This window comes from Aristolochia californica, unplaced genomic scaffold (assembly GCF_029961685.1).
Source record: "Aristolochia californica isolate CCGP_79_NKW_82.1479 unplaced genomic scaffold, dmAriCali1.0.hap1 SCAF_10, whole genome shotgun sequence".
In the NCBI taxonomy this organism is placed as follows: Eukaryota; Viridiplantae; Streptophyta; class Magnoliopsida; order Piperales; family Aristolochiaceae; genus Aristolochia; species Aristolochia californica.
The window spans coordinates 29,041,753-29,068,085 of record NW_027181771.1 but is presented as its reverse complement, the minus strand read 5'-3'; the positions used below and the strand labels follow the sequence as shown (position 1 = coordinate 29,068,085).

Below are 26,333 nucleotides of genomic sequence, written 5' to 3'. Positions count from 1 at the left end.
AGGGTGGAATGGATTTCCGACTTTTGAGATATGTATAATGGAGGAGCCACCACTCTCTCCATTATTGACGATTAAAAAGTTGAGTACTCCTTCCCCGCAAGCCCGCAAGTGCCAGTTGACTCATCGAATCAATGAGATCGACCAGGTTAATATGGACTTTGTACATTTTACTTTTTATCTACTTTTGACTTAAAATGAGGAACATGGTGTAATGGACCTGGTTCAATTAGCCACTCTATATGTTTTATGACATTGGTAACACCACAAGATTGTATTTTCAATTAGTCACGAATTTCTATTAAATTTTAATTTATTAATGCTAAAATTACAAGGTACAAGAGAAAAGGCATGCAGATACTTAGTCAGCAAGATTCGCTGAATAATATCCGTACTTTTCGCCGTACCATAAAAAAAAAAAAATTATTAGTTACTGTTCAAGTGAACTTTTTCCAGGGTCCCGCGTTTCCGGTGTCACGATTCTCACCGCCATCCACCGAATTCTCGCTCAATACGACTCTGCCACGCCTTCACCGGTCCGTGACCTCAGAAAACTTCCAGAAGCTTCTCGGGAACTCCTGGCTAGGAATTCACAACCAATCTACCGGCCTGTCGAATGACACGGAGTTCAACATTGCCACGTATTCCTCCGACTTGGCACTTCCTTCTGTCTGAAAATGATACGCTTCTTTCTTCCCCCACCAAAAGTAGCTGGAGGAAGCAGCTCAGACAAATTTAGGGTTTTGAACTCCAGTTCGCTGCTCGAGAGTATAAGTGGAGACATTTTTTTTAGGGTTTTTCAAATTTTACAGGCCGTTAGTGGCTGTGGAGGAAAAACTGTAGGATTTTCAGTTTATTCCAGCTCTTTATAAATAGTAGAGATTTCCGCCTCTCTTTTTAATCTTAGGATCGATTGGGGAGGAAAAGTTGAAGTTTATTTCGTTTTACGGGTGATTTACCGAAAACATAAGAACTTTTTGAGTACTTTTCCTGATTTTTGAATTTGCCATGAGCGAAGGCGGGGGAGGAGAAGATGTCAAAATGGAGGAGAAGAAGGAAACCGTGGTTTTCATGTGGGGCTACCTTCCTGGAGCTTCTTCTCAGAGAACGCCGCTCCTTTCTCCGACGGTTGTTCGTCTTCCAGATTCTGCCAATGGAGATTCATGGAAGGATGTCTGCGGTGGCGGATGTGGATTCGCAATGGCTATTTCTGGTATTTTATTTGCCGTCTGCTTGTATTTCGTGGACGTCTTATTTTCTTCTTATTTTGTTGTGTTAGGGGTATTAAACATGAGATGCAGCAGTTTGATGACATTTATTAGTGGCTTTTTGGCCGTTTATTTGGCTTTTGATTTTAGCATTGTCTCTTCTTCTGTTCTAACTATAGGAAAATGCTGCTAATTTGACGAGTTGGACCGTAAGACCGGAACTAGGATGTCTTCTTTAGGTACTAATAGAGTTCTCTTTGTTAGAATTTCTACTCTCTATAGTGTAAATTTTTGGAAGTTGAGTAGCTCTTTTAAGAGCCCATTTATCTGGTACAGCAACAATTTCTGTAACTTTCTTTTAGCAAAGGTCTTTGTTGTTATTGAAAAATGTAACGCCAATTGTTCCTGTAGCATTGGTTTTGCTTCTTCGTAGTATTGTTTAGATGAATGTAAACTAGACCTTTGTGAGGGTTCCTTTGTCTTATACTTTTTGATAATATAGGCTCTTTCTCTTCTCGTACGAAATTTTCTAAATGTTCTGCAAACTTTAGCACTCCAGCCTCCTCAGGTGCTTGACCCATTCTTTCTAAAATTCGACCTCGGACATATCATTCTTGAAGCAACTAGCAAATAGAAATTTTTTGTTTATTTATTTATTTTATTATTATTATTATTATTATTATTTATTTATTTATTTTGGTGAAGAGATTGTACACTCAGAATATATTTTCCTCTTTGGTGGAAACTATTGCATTTTCTCTATGATTTGTGTTTTGAATCTTTTTAGCTCTGTCAGATTTAACAAAGCCGTATATTAATTCTGTTAACTAACCAATAGCTGCACTAGTACTTAGCATTCTAGATTATTTTTCTTCTTCCTCTAAAAAGCATTTGAAGTTTTGATGTAGCTTGCTTGTGGTTCTTCAACTTCAAGGTCTTGCATTTACCCTTGAGTAAGTGAGGCTACATTAACTTTAGCTTGATGGAAGATTTTGTGGTTTGTCAGAAACAGGAAAGCTTATTACATGGGGTTCATCAGATGACTTGGGCCAAAGCTATGTTACTTCTGGGAAGCATGAGGTTGTGAGGTCCTTAGCCCCTCGTGCTCAACGTACTTGCCACTGATCACTTTTGAGTATCTAATCTTTCATATTGCAATTTTTCAGGAAACTCCTGAAGCATTTCCTTTGCCCACCGAAGCATCCATTGTGAAAGCTGCAGCTGGGTGGGCGCATTGTGTTTCAGTCACAGGTATTCTTTTTCTCTGATGTTCAAGATAAGCTAAAATAAGTAACCCTTTCCAGGAATGATGGAAATTGATTTGGTCCTTGTTGGGAGAAAAATGTTTGAGGAAATTCAGTTTCTTTCAAATGTGTCTGCTACTATGTGCTATTTCCTCTTAAAACTAATGAAAATTGATGTATTCTATCATAATACAGAGAATGGAGAAGTCTACACATGGGGCTGGAAAGAGTGTGTACCCTCAGGAAAGGTCATAGGGGATCAACCATCAGGAGCAACTCTTTACAAAGACCAAAGTGAGAAGCAGAGTGGAGCATTAAGTGATCAAGGTGATTTCCATTAGGCGGCTCCATTTGAACAAAGCTTAAGTGGAGGACTCCTTTTCTTGAAATAATTTAATTACAAAATGGTCTACTATATTACAGTGAGCCCCAGGTCACAAGCTTCAAGGTCATCCACAGTTGTATCTAGTTTTGATGTCAGAGTTGGTGGGGAGGAAATTACAAAGCGTAGAAGATTGTCAACAGCTAAGCAGACATCTGAAAGCTCCACTTCTGGTGATGAATCCCTGTCGGCTATACCTTGTCTGGTATCATTAAGTCCTGGAGTAAGGATTGCCGCAGTTGCTGCAGGTGGGCGACATACATTAGTACTGTCAGGTAATTCCACAACTTTCATGTGAGCAACAAAAAGTTGAAAGTTTTATTAATTTGCTCTTGGTTTAAGTTTCTGGATCTTGAAAGCACCGATACAATCTAGTTTTTCTGAAGTTTCAGATGTAGGTCAAGTATGGGGTTGGGGATATGGAGGAGAAGGGCAGCTGGGTCTGGGATCTAGGACACGTATGGTATCATCTCCTCATCCTGTACCATGCATTGAAACAGTGGGTTATGGAAAAGATCGAACATCTGCACCTCCTACAGGAGGAAACATAAATACAGAAGCTCAGACTTATAAAGTTCCTGGGAGTTATGTGAAGGCCATTGCATGTGGAGGTCGGCACAGTGCAGTCATTACAGGTCTGTAGTTCTCCAGCTCATATTCCTGCCATATAAATTTCATTGGTTTTATTTTCACGAAAATTCTTTAGCTAATTGCACTTTTTCCCGACATAATATTCAAGTTCCTTTGTTCTCATTGCAGATGCTGGTGCAGTGCTTACTTTTGGCTGGGGACTTTATGGACAGGTGAGTTGCTTTCTAAAAATAAACCATTCACCGTATCTTTGGTTCATGACATGTGGTTGGGAGTTGAGTTCTGTTGTTTTTAGCAGTTGTATACATTAACACAAAGTACATTCTTTCTCAAAAAAAAAAAAAAAAAAAAATCATTTTAACATAAAATGATGCAAAGCCTTTGACAAGTTCAATTTGCTTGATTGTGTTTGTGGAGTTTGAACAACCAAGTTTAGTCTGACATAAATTCACGACTATTAACCATGACCTCTCCGCCTCCCATGAAAATTGTTGCTAGAGAAGAGAATAGCTTTTCATACATAACTACTGAGAAAATCCAGAAACTATGACTCTTTTTTCATTTTTTACTAGTTGACAAGACTTTTTTTTTCCTCCAAATTATGTTAATTAAATTAAGACATGAAAGAAAGAACACAAACATGAGCTTGAGTACATGTGTTGTCCGTATATGTGTGCCCCATTGCTGTAATATGGACCACCTTCTTATGAGGGACTTGCTAGCAGCAAAATGCTGAGCTTGCAGATGTACATCATTGTCAGGGGCATATCTTCTTTTCAGATGTCTTTGTTTATGCTAAATAACTAATGTTAATGGTAGCTACCCTTCGGATTGTATGGATGTTTCACTAGAGCATTAGAAACTGCTTTTTAATGTCCCTTCATTATCATGCACCATGTAATGTCTGGCAAGTATTTCTCTACTTAAGAGGATCTAATCAGCATACTTTTGTCATCATTCTACTTCCATTGATCTGGGCAGATGGGTTTGTCATATCTAAGTTCTCTCAATGGATATAGAATAACTCAGGGAATCAGATTTATGGCTTTCTCATCCATATTATTTTCAAGCTCTAGTTCTTTGGGGACATGTAGATAGTAAACACGAAAAGAATAAATTAGCTTTACAATAAAAAGGGGACTGGATGTAAGGTTAAACTGATCTACCTATTTCCCTGCTATCCTCTCAATCATCTAACCACTTAACCTATACATTAATTTTATATGAACTTCAAAGGAACTTTAGCTTCTAAAATTTTGTTTTATTACACTTTTATTGTTTTGATTGGTTTTAACTTGTCTATAATGTCTCTTCAACTGAGGAACTCATAACTAGAGACTCTGGATGTGGCCACTGATCCAAGTATGAACTTGCCCATATGGTAAATAGGTGCGTAGAGTATGTCTTTTGTTGTCCTTTGGTACTTAAAAGAGATTTGAACTGATAAGAAATGCAGGTTAAGGAAATCCACATCAGGATGACGCTTGTGGGAAAGTATGTCAGGAGATGCCTTTTTGACCTATGCCTATCTATCTTTCCCTTGACATGTCATAAAATTTCTCATGAATCAACTTTATTTTGGAACTACAATGATTAAAGTTGTCTCGTGCTCTTTCCACCTATTAACCAATCTGCAGCATCCATATGTAGGAATTTGTAGAAAAGATGGAGAAAAGCACAGTAAAATGTTCAAGATGAGGCTCAGTATAACCAGGGGAAATTGCTTTGTTATCTCTTTCAATTGCTGTTGGTTTGTGTTTTATCATCTTCATGGAGAGATTATCTAAGACTCTTTGTGGTGTTCCATGGGTTTAGTGTGGGCAAGGTAGTACAGATGATGAATTGAGTCCCACATGTGTTTCATCTCTCCGGGGCATCCATATACGTGGAATTGCTGCTGGACTGTGGCATACTGTTTGTTTATCTGCTGATGGAGATGTATATGCTTTTGGAGGCAACCAATTTGGGCAGTTGGGAACAGGTGCTGATCAAGCTGAGGTAAAATTTAAGACAGTCAAATATGGCCTCCATTGTATTATTTTACTTTTCCACTTCAATCTTTTTTTCTTTGTTTTTCTTTTTCCTTATTCCGAGAGTGTTTTCTTTTGGTGTATTGTCATCAGACTCTCCCAAGACTTTTGGATGCCCCTAGTCTGGAGAATAAAATTGCCAAAATTGTTTCTTGTGGAGCTCGTCATACTGCTATGATAACAGGTCTGGTTTCTAAAACGCCCGCAATAGTTTCTTTCATGCTTTAAAACTCTCTTCTACCTGCATGGTAAATGTGTAGAGGTTGTTTACACCTAAATAGATTGTGAAAAAATGGCACTGCACACGAAATCTGAAGAGATGCAACAAAAAGTAACTCGCTATTCCAATGAATAAGGGGGGACTTTGAAAAAGGAAAACTGGTTTTCGTTTTACATGAGTGACATTTGTTTGATATTACCACAGTTAAAGGACCAGGTTTTTTATGTCAACTGTAGTTTAGACTTTCCTCAGAGAAATAGGGGAATCATATCTAGGTGCTCAAGAGAAGTGAAGTTTTCTGGACTATAGAATTGCAGAAAACTCTAGTGAGACAACATTAGTCTGCTTTTTCTGTAAAAACCAGTAGAGCATAAAATATGTGTTCATTGGTCTGAATGTTTTTGGTAGTAGTTACCTTCAATAAAGTGGTGTCATTAGGTACTAGATGTTATTGCAGTAAAGGGTGGCAGTTGAGCAGAGAACCTGCCATACTTGATGCGAGAAGAAGTCATCCCAACCCACGAGGTAGGGATTACCCAGGGGAGGCTTTCTATCCACTTCCATCTTCATTATATCTTTTTCCAGATTGCAGTGCACTGCTGGTCTTTCTGCAAAAAAAAATTTGCAGAGCACTGCCACTCTTCTGCAACCTCACCTTCCCCTTCCATACACACTCTAACACATTCCCGCTGCCATTCATCTAATTGGGAGTCTTTTTGTTGGTATTCATTTACAATAATTTTCACTATCGTTACTGACTGCTCGATTACATTGATTGGATTGAAGAGGATGAAAAGGTCTTTGGCTGGGGATGGAACAAATACGGGCAGGTATTACTCATATTCAGTTTTGACATTTTCCTACTGATTTTCCGCTAAGATCCAGCGTACCCTAAATGTTGCAAGTTTTGTTCACGTTTTGCATGATAAAAGCTCGGACTGGGTGATGTCATTGACCGTAACATTCCTTCACAAGTTCCACTCGAGTCTTGTACTCCAAAGAACGTGGCATGTGGATGGTGGCACACATTAGTCCTGGCAGAGTCACCATCCACCTGAGGAGTGCGGTAGCAAGCAGCGGTTTGGCCTGCCACAGTTTTGTCGAGATAAGCGAGCTCGCAAGCTGAAGCTGTTGAAAGAAGCTGTTGAGCTTCAACTGCATGGTGCTGTTATATGTATATGTACATAATCTCCAATCCTATACACATATACATGTAAAGCATATTTTGGTAGATTCTTTTTACGGTCATTCATGAAGTAAAAGCCTAGGAAGCTGGTGATTTCAGATGTAAATTTGTAGTTCTAGTTCAATTCAGATGGTTTTTAGTTCCATCAATTCCGAGAATGTTACTATTACAGTGTAGTCCTTTTATAGCCGTTTTAGAGAGACTTATCTGATTCAGTCAGATCATCGAATCATCGTGTGTAGTAACTGTAAGGGAGCAAATGGATACCTTTCATATTTATACAAAGTGGACCTGATACTGTAAGATTAATATAAAACATAAACTCATACTATCGCTCGTAGTTATTATTTTTAATTAAAAAATTGATTCTAACCTGCATCAATAGCATTTAAGTTAACATTCCATAAAGCTTTAGATGGTCATCAAAACTTATCATTCCATGAAAGCTTTCTAGGAGGAGGAGACATCAAAGAATTGTATCGTAGATTTCTATGATTGAAGAGGAAGACATGAGTCGACTCCAAATCTTAAGTCTGTTAGCAATATCATCATAAATTTCAATAAACTAAAAGCGGAAGCCCAAAAGCAAATACCTCAGATTACTGTAACCATCAGATTCCAATTGTAAGAAAATACAAACACCAAATTGTAGAAAAATATGTCTAAGACTATAATCGATGAAAATAGCACAAACTGTTTTTGATAGACAAGAAACTTTTTTTTCTCTCTATGAAAGATTTTATGTATATTTTTTTAAATCCTTTTTTGTCCCATCAAAAGAAAATGAGTTATAATTGATGGACAGTTACTCCTTGCCATTTGTCCCACTATCCTAACATTTAAGGGAAAACTAATTCTCATAATGGGCCACATTAATCAATATTTTTTGTTTAAAAAAAAAACGTGACTAACATTCTCCCATTTGGCCCATTCAACACTTAATATGTACCAATTCAAAATTGATACATCCTTAAAAAAATTCCCATAGATATAATATCCTTATACTAAAAAAAAGAGTTTAAATTGCATAAATTATGGCAGTAAATCCTTTAAAACAAGTATTACCTTCTACGTATCATAATGCAACTTTCTTTTTTGAATGAGAACCATATGTAGTACATATCTTTATGAATGAACTCCCAAATGTTTATTCATGATCACCAAATAAAATTCAAACATACATTGTCATTCTCAAATATGAAATTAATAGAGCCTTTCAAATTGACAAACCATATGTAGTACATATCTTTATGAATGAACTCCCAAATGTTTATTCATGATCACCAAATAAAATTCAAACATACATTGTCATTCTCTAAACTTCATGTATATAAACTAAATAAGAGAAGATAAATATGAAATCAATAGAGCCTTTCAAATTGACAAAATGCAATACAAACATAAAGGGTATATCAATCACACAAAAAATTACATAGCAGAACTGAGTCTCATATGCTCAACATGTCTTTTATAAGCAATAGGTGGTAAACCTTTAGTCAACAGATCAATAATCATCAAATTTAGTATTGATGTGTTCAACAACCACTTTGTTTGTTTTGACATGTTCTAAAATAACTAGATACTTAATGTTAGTGTGCTTACCATGACATCTGCTTTTATTGTTCTTGGCCAAAAATATTATAACTGAATTATCACAGTAAATCTTCAATGACTTGGAAATTGTGTCAACAACTTCAAGCATAAAACTTCTCAACCATATAAACTGTGATACCTCTTCAAAGCATGATACAAACTCTGCTTCTGTGGTAGAAGTAATAACCAAAAAATGTTTTACACTTTTCCAAGAAATGACCCCTCCAGCTAATAAGAAGACATATCCTGATGTCGACTTTTTAGAGTCAACTCACATAACCTGCTCTGATACTATGTTGAATTTATGGAAAAGAGAAAATTTTCATTAACTTGTTGTAATCTGAGTACATAAACCCCTATTTATAAAAGAGAAAAATAGTAGAGTCTAATTACAATTAGGCTACCCTTGTCTCATTTACATCCAAAGGTAAACACTAAAAGATAAGTCCTAAAACAATTAAACATAAATAAAAGACTAATATAACTAAAATACCTTTAAACTTATACTCTTTTGTGCGACCTCCTCTTGTAAGACTCCTGTAAGACTCCACCATAAGAATTTTGGCTAACCTAACTAAGACGGGTTAAAGCTTTGAAAGGTAGACTTGCACCCAAATCCTCGAGTTCAGGCCTAATTGATGTTTTTTGCCTGTTTGTTTAAGTTGGATTAGTTCGATACTATTCTTTTGTATTTGAAGTAATTAAACTTGGGTTTGGATGGATGTTTATTTTACGATTTGGGGGGATTATACTAGCCCAAACCCTTTAGTTTTGGTCTTGATTGTAAATAAATCTAAATATAATTCGACCTGACCTTACCCAAAAAACTTAGATTCAGGTTTTCTTTCTCACCTCTCCAATGAGGGTTTGGGGAGGAACATGTTTTACCAAATCCAACTCAAACCTTACTTGACCCCAACTTAACATGACCTAAATAACTCATATATTTTTAAAAAATTATAATTATATTTTAAAATAAAAATAAAACATATTTTATTTGTTAGAGATTCTTTATTATTTTTATTTATAAAAAAATATTAAATTTTATATAAAATAATTTTTATAATTTTATAAATATTAAATCATAAGCTACAGTAGTTATAGAACAGGCATAAAGAGACAGAGTGGGGATGGGATAGAAATGGAGTTACTAGGACGAAGATTGTATTGTGGGAATCAATTTTTATTTTTCGGGTTTAGATTGGTTTGAGTAGGGGTGGGCATGGGTCGGGTTTACCAAAACCTAATCCCTGACCTTGAAACCAGAACCCAAAAAACCCAATTCATCAAACTAAAACCCGACCCCGATCACCATCATTGTAAATCTGTTGGAAGATGGGCCCAAACCTACACAACCAAAGAAGGCCCATACATCAAAGTATGTGAAAGATGGGCTCAAACCCATAAACCAAGGCCGATAGAGCTACATTGGTGGTATGATAGTAAATAAAGAGTCATTTCATAAAGATGACATTGATATATTTAGTTTATGATTTATGTTTCTTATTTACTCTTACTAGGGTGAAAGATATTTTTATCTATAGATACAACTTACAAATTACAAACTCGAATGCCCACCCCTAGGTTTGAGTTCTTAAAAACCCAACCCGGATCCAATCCCTGCCCGCTCCTACCCGCCTCATGAGACCATGGCATTTGGACCCACGGGCATTAATGGATCACCAAGAGTGGGGTCCACTCCGAGATGAACCGCTGCATGAGTCTTCAATGAACGTCCTTCGAACGAAGATGGCGACAGTAGCTGGGTGCTTGACGATGGGGGGGTAAAAGCGGAAATGGATAAAGGCAGGCGATGCGAGATCATAAGAGGAGGGAAAGAGAGAAGAGAAAACCCTAGTCGCCGTAGCTCTTCTTTGGTTTTCCTCATCCGCGTTCCCGGATCAGGTATGCTCCATCCCCCTCTCTGCTGGCAACTCCGTAACTGCAGGATTGGTTTGTCGTAGTTGGAGCTCGTGTAAATCTACGACTATTTGGTGCTTCTCGCCCGTCTGTAACCTTTAAGACATGTTTCTTTCCTGATGCATCTTTTCTCTGACTGCTTGAAGTTTCAAGCTTACTTCATTCTGAAACCAGATGGTCATCAAGCCAATTTATGTTTTTTTCTTTTCCCGCCACTGATTACTCATGGACTCTCCTGTTCGTTACGATGTAGCGTCACATTGGGTATCTGGGGACTTTGGCATCTCCTGTTTGTTCTGTGGCGTGTCATTCTCCTATAGATTTGATGTCCATGGAATAACGTAGTTATGTTACGATGGTACCCTTTCTTGTGCTTTTACTTGTTCTATTATTTCTCTTGTCAAAGAACATAATGTGGAAGAACCAAATACGTAACAGTTCAGTCTGAAGACGTGTTTTTGCAGTGTTTGAAGTAAGGTTTAGATGTCATATCAAAATGAATGGTGCGTGCCAATTTCCGGCGTTCCGTTAAGTTAATAATGATCAATTGTTATGGATCGAATGGTTTGTCTCACTACCTCTGCAGATCAACAACTTCAAGCAGTTGATTAAGTATTGGAAAACGGTTAATGGGAAATCATGTGATGTCTTTAATAACTTTGTACTCGGCTGCATTATGTGCACTTGTGAGGACTAGGGTACTGCATATAAGATGGAGTGCCATGGTTCTGGCCATGTTAATCTATTTTTTTGGTCATCCAATATACAGTAAAACATTCATTACCGGACAGTACTGTAGGTGCTAGTTGCATTGTTGCCATTGAAACTAACTATCTAGAAAATTTTCAGATTCTAAGAACAACCAACATGTATACTGCGAGGAGGAAAATTTTGAAGGACAAAGGTGTTGAGCCTACTGAGTTTGAAGATTCAGTTGCTCAGGTTTAGTACCAGTGCTAGATCATATTACATGGTTGTCGGTTTTGGTTTTTTTATTCTTAATATATCTTTCTTTGCAGTCATTCTTTGATTTGGAGAATACCAATCAGGAGCTGAAGAGTGACCTGAAAGATCTTTATATTAATTCTGCTGTGTGAGGATAATGAATTCATTTGACTGCCATTTTTTTGCATTTTCATTTTTCTCATAGAATTCGAAGTTTGGTTCTGACCTTGTTTTGCTTGTTATTTTCTGATTATGCAGCCAAGTTGATGTTGCTGGAAACCGCAAGGCTGTGGTTGTTAATGTTCCCTATAGACTGAGGAAAGCTTTCCGAAAGATTCATGTGAGGCTCGTGCGAGAACTAGAGAAGAAGTTTAGTGGCAAGGTGAGCTCCAATTGTCAGTCTCTTTCTGTAGGAGTGCAGCAAACATCATTTTCGATGATGTTGGGGTACAATGCACAGTTCATTTGTTTAGAAATTGGTTGCACTTTACTAGTTTCTTTCAGTGTTACATCTGTGGTCTGATCTGGTGTTATGATTTCCCCTTGTTTTATGCTTATATGTTGTGCTAGGATGTAATACTGATTGCTACACGAAGGATTCTTAGGCCACCAAAGAAGGATTCAGCAGTTGTGCGCCCTCGCAGCCGTACTCTAACTGCAGTTCATGATGCCATTTTGGAAGATGTGGTGTATCCAGCAGAAATTGTTGGGAAGCGAGTAAGATATCGTCTTGATGGATCGAAGATAATGAAGGTGAACTTTTTGCCACTGAGCATAATTTTCTATTTCACATTTCAAAGAATATATATGTATAATTGTATGTTTCAGTTATGCTTGTAAACCTGCATCTTTCCTAATTATCAGTCTCTAATTTGGTTGCTTCTGATGTTATTGGGGTTTGTCCTATAAGAGGGAAAAAAAAGGTTACTTGGGTGTAACCGCCATGTGTTTGAATTGAAAAATTACTTGGTGGTTGATTTCATCCCTTTTTATCTGGAAGACTGCCAGCTTCAATACCATGAATTCTGCCTCTTAATAACCTTTTTTTTTTTTTTTGTTTATGACAGGTATACCTAGACCCAAAGGAGCGCAACAATACTGAAGGCAAACTGGAGACTTTTGCCAGCGTTTATCGGAAACTTTCTGGAAAGGATGTGGTCTTTGAATACCCTATAGCTGATTCCGCCTAAGATGGCCTTGGCTAATTTTAGCTATTTTTTCTGTTAAATTGGGACTTGATCAATAGATTAGTTATGACTTGATCAAAATTGGGTTAGAAATTGGGAGAGGAGATTTTGCCTAAGCAACAAATGAATTTTGGCTGCGTGCTTTATGTTTTTGCGTTTTTCTAAAGGTGCAAGCGTTTCTTCTTACCTAATGTTTTTGAACAGCACAAATCTGATTATGGCAATTTGCGACTTTTAACAGGTTTTTATGAATCTAAGTTTGAAACGTTTCAGAAGTGTTATTTTTTTATTAATTATCATAATTTTTTTATGAATCTGGGATTGGTGTAATAAAAAATGTACATGTCAGTGATGTTTTCTTAAGAAAAGAAAATATGAGGTTACGTTTTAACAAGGTTTACAAGAAAAATCATCTGTTTGATCATTCCTATAAGGAAACTTTGAGGTTTTCAGCAATGGGTTGTAAAATCTTCTTGTGAAAGAGTACGTTAATAGGACAAAATTGAGCTCTCAAGCAAGTGTAGTAGGAGAATTTTTATGGGCAAAAATGACGTAAAATGTCGCAAAGGCAAGTTTATTTAGGTCTATTTAGTTGTTTAGATCATGCCATTAGAAATGTTCAAATGTTGGCGTGGTTTGGGTCACTAGGAAAGAAATCTATTTGAGTGTGTGACTCTCAAACCTGATTACTGCTCGTTTTCACTGTTAAAACACTCCAATTGAACTCAACCAACTTTCTAGGATTTAAGGTACAATTTTGATAATAATGGTCAACGGTTGTGACAACCAATTGTGCAAATTGAATAGATGGAAGGGAGCACATGGGTCTGCACCACCAAATCTGCAAATAGAGAGACTTTTAACTAATCCCTTACTCACCACAGATGACCGACACCAGCATGATGAGCTTCTAAAAGCCTACTATCTGTTTTGATCATTAAGCTAGCATACGGTCCAATCATACATGAACACAATAATACAATGTTTATATGCGCTGACAATCCACTTAACAAGATCAAAGTACAGATATCTTGGTTTCCCAGAACAACAGAAGCTATCAGACTGCTCCAGCTGAATTTAAACTAGATATTAATTGTCGCAAATAACAGCTGATCACTGATCAAATGTACCTTCGCCTCATCATTTGCGTCTCCTGTTAGCGCTCACTGATGAAGATGGAGGGCTATCCAAGTTCATCTGATGCAGTTGTTGTTGTAAACGTGACAGATCACGTTGTGGAGCTCTTACTCCAAGCAGTCCACAAATTTCTGGCCTAACCAGAATGGGAATCAAAGACTTTTTTGATAATACAGATGAAAGTTTTTGGTGGGTCTCCTGAAAAGTTTCAGCAATGTTTCTCAGGTCAAATGAACCAACAGATCTTGCAGCATTCTCTGTCTGCTCAAATGGATCCTCGATCTGCAAACCAACAAATGTGAAGTAGGCATAAACGTTACAATTCAAAAGTCAAAACGTAACATAGGTTCTTATGTATAAAAATTTTAAATTAGTAACAAGTTTCCAAATTAAAATATACTGAATGTCAATGTCAACGTATCAAGAGTCCAAACACCTAGTTCAGTTACCAAATAATGAGGTTAATAATAATTCTGAACCTCAATCCTTGAGCCAACCTGGACAACTAAATTCAAATAATAAATTAGCACCATATAATTTTTACAAAACTCCAGTTCCCTTTTTCTGCAATCCTGGTTTGAAAGACTCCAGCATGAACAATGAGGTTAATTTGTCTATTTACCCTGTGTCCCCCTAAAAGGTAAGAAAAGATAATCATCATAGAAAAAGATTATTTGGCTGATCAGTTCCAAGAAGAGCACATAACTAAATGCCTTACAAGAATTGGAGAGGACGTCATCATCCATCTGGATTGACTCCGTTTGAGTTCCCAATTTCCAGTGTATGTACAAAGAACATGTTTTGCTGATTTTCTCTTAATCTTGGAGAACTGTAAGACACAAAGCATAAAAGAAAATTTTTGGAAAGAAAGTGAGATTTCAATAAAAATTTTCAGTCATTCAACACAAATTCAAAGAGTAACCCAAATCATACACATTTTTAAATGTGACGGTTAAATTACAAGGTAATACATATTTGGTGGTATCCACTAGTATACTCCTAGGTAAAACGAGCCAATCACACTTTGCACTGGAAAATATTCAATGCTCAAAAATTAAAAAACATTGGAATACCAGAGAAAAATTGCACATTATCATCATCACAATGCCTTCCTAATTATGTTGGTATTGTTTAGATTAATCCTCCATTTCAGATTCTAGGAAGATGATATGCAATATACCCTGATAGAAACACAGATACAACCCACATCTGTTGAAATATATGATATAAATAACTCATTCATGCAAGTCATGGAGTATTTTGGTCTTGTACAATGTTTGTAGAATAAATAAAAATCCGCGTGACCTCTCACTACCTCTCTCCATAAACATTTCCACTCATATTTCTTTTCTTTTCTTTCGCTTTTCTTTCGTCTGGATTACAACTAAACCATTACCAGATTTCAGTATCTGCAGGAATCCATCAGACTTTCAAAGACATTTAAACATTACAAAGGAACCATTTCTATAACAAGCAATATTTAGAGTACGTGACACAACGATTACCTTCTCAAAGAATGAAACAAACAGTTCAGACAGTGTGCTTTGATTTCTGCTGTATCTTTCACGTTTGAACCTTGCTATGTTTTCAGCACAAGTAGTTTCGATTGAAGCATGTGACTGCATTCCTACAGAGATATAACCACAGACACTCAGCACTTCTTAGAAACTACTCCACTTCATAAACAAAACTCAGATTAACTCCACAATTGAAGCCTCCATAAATTCTTGTTATTGAGTCGATAAGAGAATAGACAAGCAGTTAGGCACTCCCATCAATTACTGAATTTTGTAAATGCTTTGTACCAATAAGATCGGCAATATTTCCATCAAAGATGCTCATCAGCGGAGGTAAAATTGATGGCTTGCATGTCTGCAATCAACAGGCACAGGAACTTCTCAGCAACATACCTCATGTAACTACACTTATTAGCTTTAAAACCAAAAAAAGACTTAAATATTTCAGAAAGCAACATCGAACTTTCAATAACAAGAAACCTAGGATGCAACTGGAACTAAATCAGTAAAAGAATGGGATGTTTCAGAGACTTCTTCACTCCATTTGAGTTACTGATTCTTACATTTGTCAGCGGCAGTGTTCATACCACTTATGAGATGGAATCATTATTCTCCCAATAGAAAACACAACCCCATCAATTCATAATATAGTGATCAAGGTGTAAACATCCTCAATGACAAAGTACATGCTTTGGCCCAAATGGAAGAAGAATTTCTTAATGCTTCATAACACTTATAAATAGAACATTACAGAATTTACCTGGAAATGAAAGATAACCAGTAAAGTAAGTGAGTATGAATTAAATGTGCCATTTTTGGGGTCATTTATGCCTTGTGCCTTTGCCCATTCCTTGACCTACATATGAAAATCGTGTGAAAAATATCCATCAACTATAAGCAATCAGGTTACTGATACGATTGGTAAATAAACAAGTATACAACTGACCAACAAAACCATATCACGGAACCGTTCATCTATATCACTTATCCACAAAAAGTATTTGGATTTGATTTGACACAGAAGATTGTCAATTGAGATGTCACATGAAATGCTTTGATCACTCTCAAATTTTAAAATAGGAACCCTCGCCCATTGAATGAATTCCAACTTATGTACACCTGCAGACAAGAACAGGAAGAATTTCAACCATTTAAACCATGGAAGAAAGTAATTTAGAAATAGAGTTAAATTTGAAGGTTTAAGAGGCAAGAGAAGAGATAAATAACAGAGCTAGGAGAGATTGAATGAGATCTCAGGCTCAACCTATTTGTCCCCTAATATCTTTTGCTTAAGTAAAACAGAGAATAATGACAACATTGCCCACACAACTGAAAGAGACTGAACCAGCGGTTGGGCTCAACCCCTTTTGTCCCTATGTATCTTTTAACTAAAGAAAAATAAAGAACAACGATAAGATTGCCCTTCTTACCATAACTTATAACTTAACCTATTTTGGATATATAAAGATAAATCAAACACAACACTCTGATACTAAGAAACCAGATAAGTGAGAGGGACTATTCACACTATGCCCTTAGTGACAAACGACTAAAATACCCCCAAATATGTTTCTCGACATGGAGAATGACCATGCTATTCAAATACTAAAAAGAAAGAAATCAAATACAAATTGATGGTGAAAATGAAGCTTAATAAACCTTCACTGGATCCCAGCCTATGTAAGAAAATCTGAAAATCAGAAACATGTCACATGATATGCCAGAAGAATTTGTTTTAGTTATTTAGTACATAGTACAACAATCAAAGATTTAAAAGAACAATAGTAAGCTGCAAGCTGTTAAGTCAGATTCAGAGGCAGCAGTCAATGACACATGACCATGAACAAAACTACACTACTATCAAGAAACTGTATTACGTGTCATAGATTGCTTTTATGTTGAGTAAACAACTTATGGAGCTCTTAGCTTATTTAAGTAGATGACTAGCAGCTCTTAGCTTATTTAAGTAGATGACCTAGCAGCTGGCATCAGCAAGCAGTGCCCCAGTTGATCACAGGGTGACCTCGTGCTTATGAACAAATCAACAGCAACATTAAAGGTCAAAAGAAAGCCATAAAGAGCTGTCTGTGAAGTCAAAATTTGGAAGGCCAAAGTCAGCATTTATGAAAGATGACTTGAGAAATGTGGTCCACGAAAAGATTGCATAATCTTCTGATCATCTAGAATCCACTAACCTTCTGCTATAACTGTCAAGACAGTATCACCATGTATTTAAATATTAGACTAACAACAGCATCTGCTAACAGAAAGTAGATGGTCACTTTACGAAAAATGCTTCATTATAGATATCATGTGAAGTTAGATTATTATAGATTCTTGCTGATTTTCACTATAATCATATATTTTTGAATCATAAGGTCTCATTCCTTCAGTTTCTTTGAAAAAGCTCTCTCCTTGAGTTTAATTAGAGACAAATAGATAAACCAAAAAGAGTGCAAGATTTATATACTGTGGCAAGTACAAGACTGAAGAAGAGATCGCAAGACGAAGAGAGATGAATATGAAGAAGAAAAGAAAGAAATAACAAGAAAGAGGATATTCCAAAAGAAGGAAGTTGTCAAGATATGCGATCCAAGATACCTTTAAGTTTGTAATATAGCTTAATTTGGTGAATTACAGAAGTACCCCTCACTTAAGATAAAGAAGTACAGCAACTTAAAATCACCCAAAATCTATTTCTCAAGCAGTAAACTTTAGTAGAAAGGGGGGAGAATATAACAATGAACCAAGGATTCTGAACTAAAGTTTTTTTGATGAATGGTGTAATGACCCACCGAGTTGGGGAGAGAGGGGGGAAGGACCCAGGGGCCCGGACTGGTTGGTTCAACTGAGCTGAACCAGAACTGCACTCCTTTCCAGTTAGGGAAGAAACAATTTCAAGTAAAACAAAAGAAACCAGCTGGCTGAACCAGTTCAACCAGTAAACCAGAACGCTTGGACCAATTAGATCAATAGATAAGGGGAAAATATTTTGTTCTGGGGGAAGGATTCAAAGGATTGACCTATAACAGGTCTTGGTGAATGTTTAACCACTAACCAGCCTGCCAAACCACTGTTTTCTGTTCAATAAACATAGGGGTAGCATCCCATTATTGCCCAAGCACTGGTTGAACTTGGTCTATCTGGACCACTTAGACTGGAACCAGCAATGCCTACGGTTTGATGGCTGATTCTGTTTTGAAAACACAGTTTTGTAGATCAAAGTTAAGGATTAATGAAGCTAAGTGGTGATGAGAAACTACCTCTCCTTTGCAGTGCTTTCTTTATTTTCCGTAGTAAATCCAGCTTGCGGCTTCTCACATCTGATGAAGAGATGCTCAATGGCTCGACAGAAATATCTAAATCTCCCCATTTAGAGTAGAGATTAGAAATGAATGATCCATATGGTTCAACAGTAGCACCTGTTAACATTGTTAGTATTTTTAAACGTATGAAATCAATCTCTAAGAAGCATACAAAAAGAAGTTAAAATTTCAAGCAACAGCTACGGTGAAATAATATACGTTGATAAAAGAATTGGTTATTGTTCCTGATAACTACATTTTTTCTGCATGTTTAATTATGTATATTGGGAGATATACGGTTTTTAGTGATTTTAAGTGTACAAAGGCAATTATATAATTTTGTCTTTGTTTCACTTAATAAAATAGATGAGGGGGTTGTGAACGAGAGTCTTCTCAAAGTCTTCTCCGTTCTTCTTTTCTTCAATTCCTCTCTCTACTTTCTTATTTTTCATAAACTCAAACTCATTGTCTGTATGCAAACACAAAGTGAAGCACCAAATCGAGTCTTTATTTCATTATAAAATTCAAAAATATATCAAACACTTCAGACTTCTCTTGTAGGATATATACACATGTAAATCTACTAAAATCATCAATAAATGACACAGAATACTTATATCCAAAAGTATTAACAGCAGGACATGGTCTCCATACATTAGAATGAACTAGTTTCCAAAGACTATGACAAAAAGACTAACTAGGAGGAAATGGTGTCGTCGGTGCTAACCTAGCTAACAGGATTGGCACTGAAATGGAGATTGAGATGACAATGCAAAAAATAACAGGGATAACTTCGCTAGACAAGAATGACCTAGTTGAAGATGCCACTAGAAGGGTGTATCATATGAAGCCATAAGTTGCATGTGACGAGGAATCCTCCAAGTGATATAATCCATCTCTCCCTTGCCCTGAATCAATCATCTTCCTCATTTGGATGTCTTGAAATACACAATGAGTATGATAGAAGGTTACTGAGTAATTCAAAGACTTTGTGATTTGGCTTACAGAAAGAAGCAAAGAAGAAGTGGGGTTAATAGAACCCATTCCACTAATCAACAAAGATGAGCCATCAACAAGTGTAATTTATTTACATGATGAGGATTGACTGACTAAGATTTAGAAAAAAAATGAAGACATACCTGACATATGAGATGACGCACTAGAATCAATAACAAATATAGCCATTGGACGTACATGTAAAGTTAACTCACCTGATCTAGCCAAAGTAGTTGTAGTAGGAGTGGAGTGAGGTTAAATGTAGAAGCTGAAGTCAATAGGGCCATCCTTTGAATTAACTGTTGCATTTTACCTAGAGCACCTTGCATGATATCACCTACAGGAATTGCAAAGGTCTCGCTACTCCCAAAAAACTACAGTTTATCTATACTGGTTTTCCAAACTTCTCTCAACATTTGTCTAAAACATGGTTGGTACACCCACATAGACAAATTGTCTACCACTTCTACCTCTGCCACGACATGAGCCTTCTATGCCTTGTCCTTTGCTTCTACCACCATAACCAAAATTGGCCTCTAATCGACTAGACCAATATTAAGGACACCATAGGTGGTTCCTTACTCCTATGTGATACCACTGTTGATTCATGCATAACCCTATTAAATGCATTAGGGAGCGAACGGACCTCATCTGAAGTAGGCTTGTACTGCATTATACTCGGGGCTGAGACCTTCCAGAAAGTTTGCAACATAAATTTGTTCTTTTTGTTATCTAAGTTGTTTATCATCAATGGTGAAAAGGTTATATACACTGATCTGCTATAAGGGACTCTGCATCTCATTATAGTAATCAATAACCTTCCTGTCGCCCTTCTCCAAACTAAACAATCGAGCATATAGCTCATAAATCCTTGATAAATTACATTTCTATGCATACATGAACTCAAGAAATGTCCCAATCACCTTTGTTGTTTCACAATTTATAACTTGGTTCCCAAGTTTGACATCCATACTTTTAAGCAACCAAGTCATTACTTGGTTGTCTATAGCTTCCCAATCATCATTTACTAGAACAGGAGGATCATCTATAGAGCATTTTGTCATCCTCTTGCCTTTTAAATATATCCAAACTAATTTTGACCAGCTTAAGTAATTCTAACCATTCAATTTTTTTGTAGTTATTACAACTGTGTCCTTTCCATCTGAATAACTTGTCTCCTTAGTCGATGTATACATATCACCAAAATCAGCCATCTCAAAATCTCACAAAAATCAACGATAGGTATGTGCAGATTATGCAGGCTTCACACAAGGCAATTAGGATAGGAAAAATAGCAAACAAGTGCATCTCAAACCAACTTAGTCACCAATAGACCAAAATTCAATTGATAACCCCAAGGATTGACATCACTTTCCAAAGGAGTCGCACAAATAGTGCAGGGCCTGCATAGGCTAAAATTGGGATAATCCCAACAGTAGAACCCTTTAAGGACAAATTTTTTTTCATAAAACTGATCTAATCAACTGTAGAAACCATTAACCCTTAGGTTATGGCAAAAAAAAGAAGGAAAAATACCCGACTCCAATCAAATAAAAATCTTAAAATTTCCCTCTTAGAATATGCAAAGTTCAAGAAGAGTGAAGAAGAATGCCTACAAAGGTCTGAAACAGGATCTTACTGCTTTGCTACCATGAAAAAAGTAAGAAATTGGAGAAGAAAGAGAGAGAGAGAGAGAGAGAGAGAGAGAGAGAGAGAGAGAGAGAGAGAGAGAGAGAAAGAAGAAAGAGAGTGTGCATGTAGCACTCTTTGGAGGCTGAAAATCATGCCTCCATGTCTCTTTTATTCACTTAAGTGATTGCATGTGTAAGATTACAATAATGCCTCCTATAACCTCAAATCACATAATTTCATGAATAGAACTCAGAATTTAACCAAACTTGAACAAAAGATTCCTCTCATGACATATAACCTATAGCTAACTCCAAATGCATATACCGGTAATGGAAAATGACCAAAATACCCTTTCACATATTTTAACAATACCTTGTCTGTACTTGGGTAAACATTTTGAAAATTGTTGACAACTTAGATAATTCCTAAGCTAGAAGTAGATCTTTCTATCAACATCTTGTAGTGAAACTGTTTTTAACTTTGCATCAGCATTTAGTGTTCTACAGATATAAAACTTTTTTTCATAATGTTCCAAAAAAAACATGTGTGCTAATTTTCATAGCCAAATATACCTTTCTGCTATTGGAATAAGGTAGGGGAGAACAAAAATCATCAAACTTAAAAGATAGAGTCATTGGCATCCTATAAGTATGTGTATATGTCTAATGCAAAATAGAGTGAAAAAACCCAATTAAAAGTCATTCGTTTCCCTCCAAAATGATTTCCCAAAGACAAGATGCCTCTTTCCAACTAATAAGCATAGGATCTTGTCAAACTCAAAAAATGTGAATTACTCTCTCAAAAAGCAGCAACTCTCACTCTCAAATAATTAGCCCGAGATGTGAAACACATGTACAACCATAAACTCATAGACTTTTTTAACCCACCAACATGCCTCCCTCACATCACAGCCTATAGAAACAACCCGGTTCAAGACACGGAGAACATACATACACGTGCCATAGAGAACAAACACAATTGTCACATGGAACACAAACATGGGCTAAGGTTAGCTTAGATACTATATAAAATTGGACCACTTCCTCTAAAATGACTAGCCAAAGTTATGAGGCTTCTTCCCAATTCATAAGCACAAGATCTTTTCAAGCCTAAAACAATGTGAAGCTATTCTCCTACATACAACAACATCCCTCTTAGACAAATAGTCTCAAAAGCTGAGTGCATCAATAACTAAAAGTTGGCCAAACTTTTTTACCCACCAATAAATTCCAATTTCTTGCCAATGTTTTCCAAGCTAACACAACAAGAACTTGTATATTGACAACATGCCAAGAGTTTTCTCCACAAATTATTGTTAGACCTTTGCTTAAAGCATTCAAATACTGTGAATAATTTAGGGGGGTTAGTCAACATGAATCAGGAGATGAAGTTCATCCTAAGATCATCCACTTGAACCCGTTAGTGGTGCACCAGCGCCGGCTTCAAGTGAATGAAGCTTGCAATCGGGATGAAGTCGCCCAAGGCATAAGCTATGGAATTTAGAATCCACAATAAATCCTGAGTCATCCACATGAACCGTCGGGACGCGACTCTTCCACCCGAATTTTTTTTTTCTCTCCCGCTCTCTTCTCCCTCTCGGCTTCTTCCTCTCCTCCCTCTCTTCTCCCTCTTGGCCTCCCCCTCTTCTCCCTCTCCTCCCTCTCGGCCTGTGACGATCGACTACAACATTCTTGGGCCTCTGCAATGAAAGGGTAGTGCTGGCTGGCGTGGGGAGAGTCAGCAACGTCGATGTCTGACAGCCAACGGGAGTCGACTATGGCCGCCATTGAACCCCCTCTATGCGTGGCTGGAGGTTGAAGACGACCTCAAGCACGCAGAAAATAGAGAATAAAATATATTTATTGAATAAAATAATATTTTTTGAATATATTGATAAAATAATATTTTTATTTATTTATTATATTCATTTTTTATTACTATATTAAATTAGTGATTTAAGAGTGGTCGATTATTTTTGTTTAATTATTCCTTTTTATGTTAAAATATATCTTATGTTATTATTAATTTATTATATTCTCTTATGTTTTTTTTAGTTTTTATTTATTTTATTTTTATAATTAATCAGTGCACAGTTAATTGTCACACATAATTATTGTATTAACATACAATAAACTGCAATCATTAATTAATATAATATTTTATTTAAGTAATTTATATATTAATATATTTTAATTCTACATTAAATTACTTATTAGTGTAATAATCAATGTTGTTTTTGGTTGATTTGGTGTTTAGGTATTCTATTTAAGTATATTATTAAAAGTTACCCATTCTCTTGTTTTCGTAATATTTTTAATTTTGGGATACTAACATTGGAATCTATTTTCCAGTACAGTAGAACTCGTCTACGCTAACACCTAACTTGAACTTGAAGTTAAATTAGCTTATTCACTTGAAGATGAAGTTGAAGTTGAAATTGAACTTGAATCAGGAGTAACAATTGACAACCCCCCCCTAAATTATTCATTGTCTTTCATTACATCAAAGTTCTAAAAGCTCTGGTGGCAGATCATTTTTGGATGGTGCTAATCAAACTATTTTTGCGCATTAGGTGATAGCAAACATCACATGCTTGATCTTGGTGATCCAATGCAAAAGGCCTTTGAAACATTTTTAAAAAATGTAAACCTTCAAACATCACCAATATGGAGTCTATTTGAACCTAACAAAAGCGTTCAAAGAACCAATTACAAGTCAGATATAATAGCTATTTAAGAACTTATAACTTTTATTTTAAAAGATGATCACAATGCATTGTCTAAGACCATGATTGCAATGCATCGTTTAAAGTCATTAATTTGAAATACCTTTTTTTAGAATGTCACTGATGTCAAACACTTGGATCATAAGGTCTAATAATTGCAGGAAATAATTTATTTATTTATTTTTATTTAGACCACTCTTTTGGTTTTTGCTAATTGATAATCTGAAATATCATTTGAGGGCTTTTAATATGATAGATCTTCACACAAAATCCAGGAAAAAAAATTCACGTTAAACAGTTCTCAGACAGATACCTCTCAAACTTTCCACAGTTTGAACAACTCCTTTCAAGTAATTGATGACATTCAACCGTGTCAATCGATCGACCTCTGAAGGTTTGACTACAATAAGTATTTCTTGAAGAGCCGACTCCAAGACAAATGAACCAGCCATGATACCTGCCAAGTATAAGCTCAACATAAAATGATTACAAAATAATCATTGGAATTAACAAAAAACTTGAGTTTGAAACAACATAATTCAATATGGTACTAGACAAGCATTTGTTTAGAACCAGTTATGACTCACATCCACAACAGGGAACTGAGAATATAAAAGCAGGCGCAAGAGCAATGTCATTTCTAACACTTCATACACTACAGGAGCTTTTAAGTAAACCAACATCTTAATCAAGAGTGTTAAAGCCAGTGTGTTCTCTAGCTGCGATTTACTGAAGAAACCAGAAGATCAAGTATCTGAGATTATGAGCAACCTAAGACAGGTGCAGACAATCACAGTTTAGGATAACAAAGTTTAAACCAAGCTTTTCAGAATTGCTCACATTCTCCTAGGAGCTTTGCACAAGAAATTTATAGATTACTGGACCCCAAATTGTTATGCTGAGAAACATACCATCAATTGTTTTCCAAAATTTAAGAATATTGTGCCATTTGACAAATATGTTGCAGATGGTCCTGCAAAAGGTTGACCTTTGAGAGCAACATTAAAATATATTGCAAGGTCATTCACACTAGCTTGACTTAGCACATGTATATATGGCACATATGCGTATTTGATATAAAAAAGACAACTTGAAGATCACAACGAAACAATTAATGGTATTTCGTACAAAAAGCAATAAAAAGTACCGGAGTTAACTAGAGACTTCCATGCTAGCAGATGCAAGGCTTCATTGTATCATGCACTTGATTTCCATTGAAGAGTTTGATATAATCATCCAACAAACATCCGATGACACTGCTGGCTACTTACGCCATGTTAAAAACTAAAACTAAAAAATCAAGCGACCTTGAGAAGAAACGAAAAGAGAATTTGAAGTTACAAAGCAAGAAACAACAATTCAATGAAGACACAAGTACGAAATTAAAGAGTGAAAAACGAAATGAACTTCCGGCAGCTTTCAGTAATCTAATTGTAAGACTATCCATAATCAAGGAAAGAAAATCACAAATTTAAAATCAGACAGGGAGTATGTCATGGTAGATTTCAAATATGAGAACGGAGGAGATGATCACCAGATGTTCACAAGAACAATATCTTCACGAGCAACAGAGGCACGCAAAGACTTCAGTCTTCTCGGAGACTTCATTCTCTACAGCGAGGTGTTTGATCTCAGGGAAATGAAAAGGAAAAGGCAAAGGAATCGTACGGCCGGAAGACAAAAGTAAAAAAGGGGACGATCGAAGTTGGGCGGAAAGAGCAGTTTGCTTAATGGAGAGGGTTTTTGTTCTGCTCCTGTGTATGACCACTGACATTTTGTACTTGGACGTCGAATACGAGAAACGGGAAGACGCGAAAAGTAATTACGATTTTTGGCACAGCCGTCAGAGACGTCAACAGTTCTCTAAAAACAGTTGACGCAGAAATGACCTTCTGTCGCATTATCGTTAGATGAGTTGAAGTCATCTAACATGAATCCGAAAATCAGAAGTTATGGAATCTGGTTTCCGCACGTTTTTATCAATCATCCAGATCCAGATGAAGCAAACGCCGGGGTTCGAACCCTAGGCGATTTTAATTGTTTTTCCCCTCTCTCGTCTCCTTGCGGCCCCCGTTCTCTCTGCTCCCTCTCTCTTGTTCACCGTCTCTCTCCGGTCTCCGTCTCTCCGTCCTCTGTCTTTTTGCGGCCTCCCTCTCTCTTCTCCTCCGTCTCTCTGCGGCCTCCCTCTCCCTTCTCCCTCTCCCTTCTCACATTTTAACAAGGTTTACAAGAAAAATTATCTATTTGATCATTCCTATAAGGAAACTTTGAGGTTTTCAGCAATGGGTTGTAAAACCTTTTATGAAAAAGTACGTTAATAGGACAAAATTGAGATCATTCCTATAAGGAAACTTTCTAGGCTTTAAGGTACAATTTTGATAATAATGGTCAACGGCTGTGATAACCAAATGTGCAAATTGAATACATGGAAGGGAGCACATGGGTCTGCACCACCAAATCTGCAAATAGAGACTTTAACTAATCCCTTACCACAGATGACCGACACCTGCATGAAGAA

General features: G+C 36.5%; 3 protein-coding genes across 10 annotated transcripts; 2 read left to right on the top strand and 1 right to left on the bottom strand.

The window, feature by feature from the left end:
- Nucleotides 1-569: 569 nt before the first annotated feature.
- Nucleotides 570-7,110, top strand: LOC137935241 (ultraviolet-B receptor UVR8-like). 4 transcript variants are annotated; one of them, XM_068779935.1, is made up of 12 exons: nucleotides 1,124-1,210; nucleotides 1,385-1,444; nucleotides 2,212-2,285; nucleotides 2,372-2,456; nucleotides 2,645-2,776; nucleotides 2,873-3,106; nucleotides 3,218-3,466; nucleotides 3,591-3,634; nucleotides 5,238-5,420; nucleotides 5,546-5,636; nucleotides 6,459-6,502; nucleotides 6,605-7,110. In XM_068779935.1, the coding sequence occupies exons 2-12, from the start codon at nucleotides 1,432-1,434 to the stop codon at nucleotides 6,728-6,730; spliced, it is 1,275 nt and encodes a 424-aa protein (XP_068636036.1). In that variant the 5' UTR covers nucleotides 1,124-1,210; nucleotides 1,385-1,431; the 3' UTR covers nucleotides 6,731-7,110. The 4 variants fall into 4 exon arrangements, with proteins under 4 accessions (XP_068636038.1, XP_068636031.1, XP_068636032.1 ...); XM_068779930.1 differs by lacking the exon at nucleotides 1,385-1,444 and having other exon boundaries at nucleotides 623-1,210; XM_068779931.1 differs by lacking the exon at nucleotides 1,385-1,444 and having other exon boundaries at nucleotides 624-1,210; nucleotides 3,224-3,466.
- A 3,151-nt stretch (nucleotides 7,111-10,261) lies between these two features.
- On the top strand, nucleotides 10,262-12,649 carry LOC137942036 (small ribosomal subunit protein eS7-like). The gene is made up of 6 exons (XM_068787708.1): nucleotides 10,262-10,356; nucleotides 11,221-11,313; nucleotides 11,391-11,464; nucleotides 11,575-11,698; nucleotides 11,887-12,069; nucleotides 12,384-12,649. Exons 2-6 carry the CDS (start codon nucleotides 11,239-11,241, stop codon nucleotides 12,504-12,506), a joined length of 579 nt encoding a protein of 192 aa, XP_068643809.1. The 5' UTR covers nucleotides 10,262-10,356; nucleotides 11,221-11,238; the 3' UTR covers nucleotides 12,507-12,649.
- A 757-nt stretch (nucleotides 12,650-13,406) lies between these two features.
- LOC137942003 (protein HESO1-like) lies at nucleotides 13,407-25,712 on the bottom strand. 5 transcript variants are annotated; one of them, XM_068787689.1, is made up of 11 exons: nucleotides 25,350-25,403; nucleotides 24,963-25,122; nucleotides 24,727-24,788; nucleotides 24,129-24,272; nucleotides 18,421-18,579; nucleotides 16,104-16,276; nucleotides 15,918-16,013; nucleotides 15,446-15,512; nucleotides 15,146-15,267; nucleotides 14,359-14,469; nucleotides 13,407-13,922 (listed from the first exon to the last, which is right to left on the bottom strand). In XM_068787689.1, the coding sequence occupies exons 4-11, from the start codon at nucleotides 24,265-24,267 to the stop codon at nucleotides 13,644-13,646; spliced, it is 1,146 nt and encodes a 381-aa protein (XP_068643790.1). In that variant the 5' UTR covers nucleotides 24,268-24,272; nucleotides 24,727-24,788; nucleotides 24,963-25,122; nucleotides 25,350-25,403; the 3' UTR covers nucleotides 13,407-13,643. The 5 variants fall into 5 exon arrangements, with proteins under 5 accessions (XP_068643790.1, XP_068643768.1, XP_068643774.1 ...); XM_068787667.1 differs by lacking the exon at nucleotides 24,963-25,122 and having other exon boundaries at nucleotides 24,727-24,803; nucleotides 25,350-25,712; XM_068787673.1 differs by lacking the exon at nucleotides 24,963-25,122 and having other exon boundaries at nucleotides 25,350-25,712.
- Nucleotides 25,713-26,333: the final 621 nt, after the last annotated feature.

Coding starts and splice junctions, on each gene's coding strand:
- LOC137935241 (XM_068779930.1), top strand. CDS start 1,006: ATGAGCGAAGGCGGGGGAGGAGAAGATGTCAAAATGGAGGAGAAGAAG. Junction 3,107..3,217: donor ACATACATTAGTACTGTCAG/GTAATTCCACAA, acceptor GTTTTTCTGAAG/TTTCAGATGTAGGTCAAGTA. Junction 5,421..5,545: donor CAGGTGCTGATCAAGCTGAG/GTAAAATTTAAG, acceptor TATTGTCATCAG/ACTCTCCCAAGACTTTTGGA.
- LOC137942036 (XM_068787708.1), top strand. CDS start 11,239: ATGTATACTGCGAGGAGGAAAATTTTGAAGGACAAAGGTGTTGAGCCT. Junction 11,465..11,574: donor CTTTATATTAATTCTGCTGT/GTGAGGATAATG, acceptor CTGATTATGCAG/CCAAGTTGATGTTGCTGGAA. Junction 12,070..12,383: donor ATGGATCGAAGATAATGAAG/GTGAACTTTTTG, acceptor TGTTTATGACAG/GTATACCTAGACCCAAAGGA.
- LOC137942003 (XM_068787667.1), bottom strand. CDS start 25,423: ATGAAGTCTCCGAGAAGACTGAAGTCTTTGCGTGCCTCTGTTGCTCGT. Junction 24,804..25,349: donor ATTGTTCTTGTGAACATCTG/GTGATCATCTCC, acceptor TTGCTCTCAAAG/GTCAACCTTTTGCAGGACCA. Junction 16,014..16,103: donor TCCGTGATATGGTTTTGTTG/GTCAGTTGTATA, acceptor TTTCATATGTAG/GTCAAGGAATGGGCAAAGGC.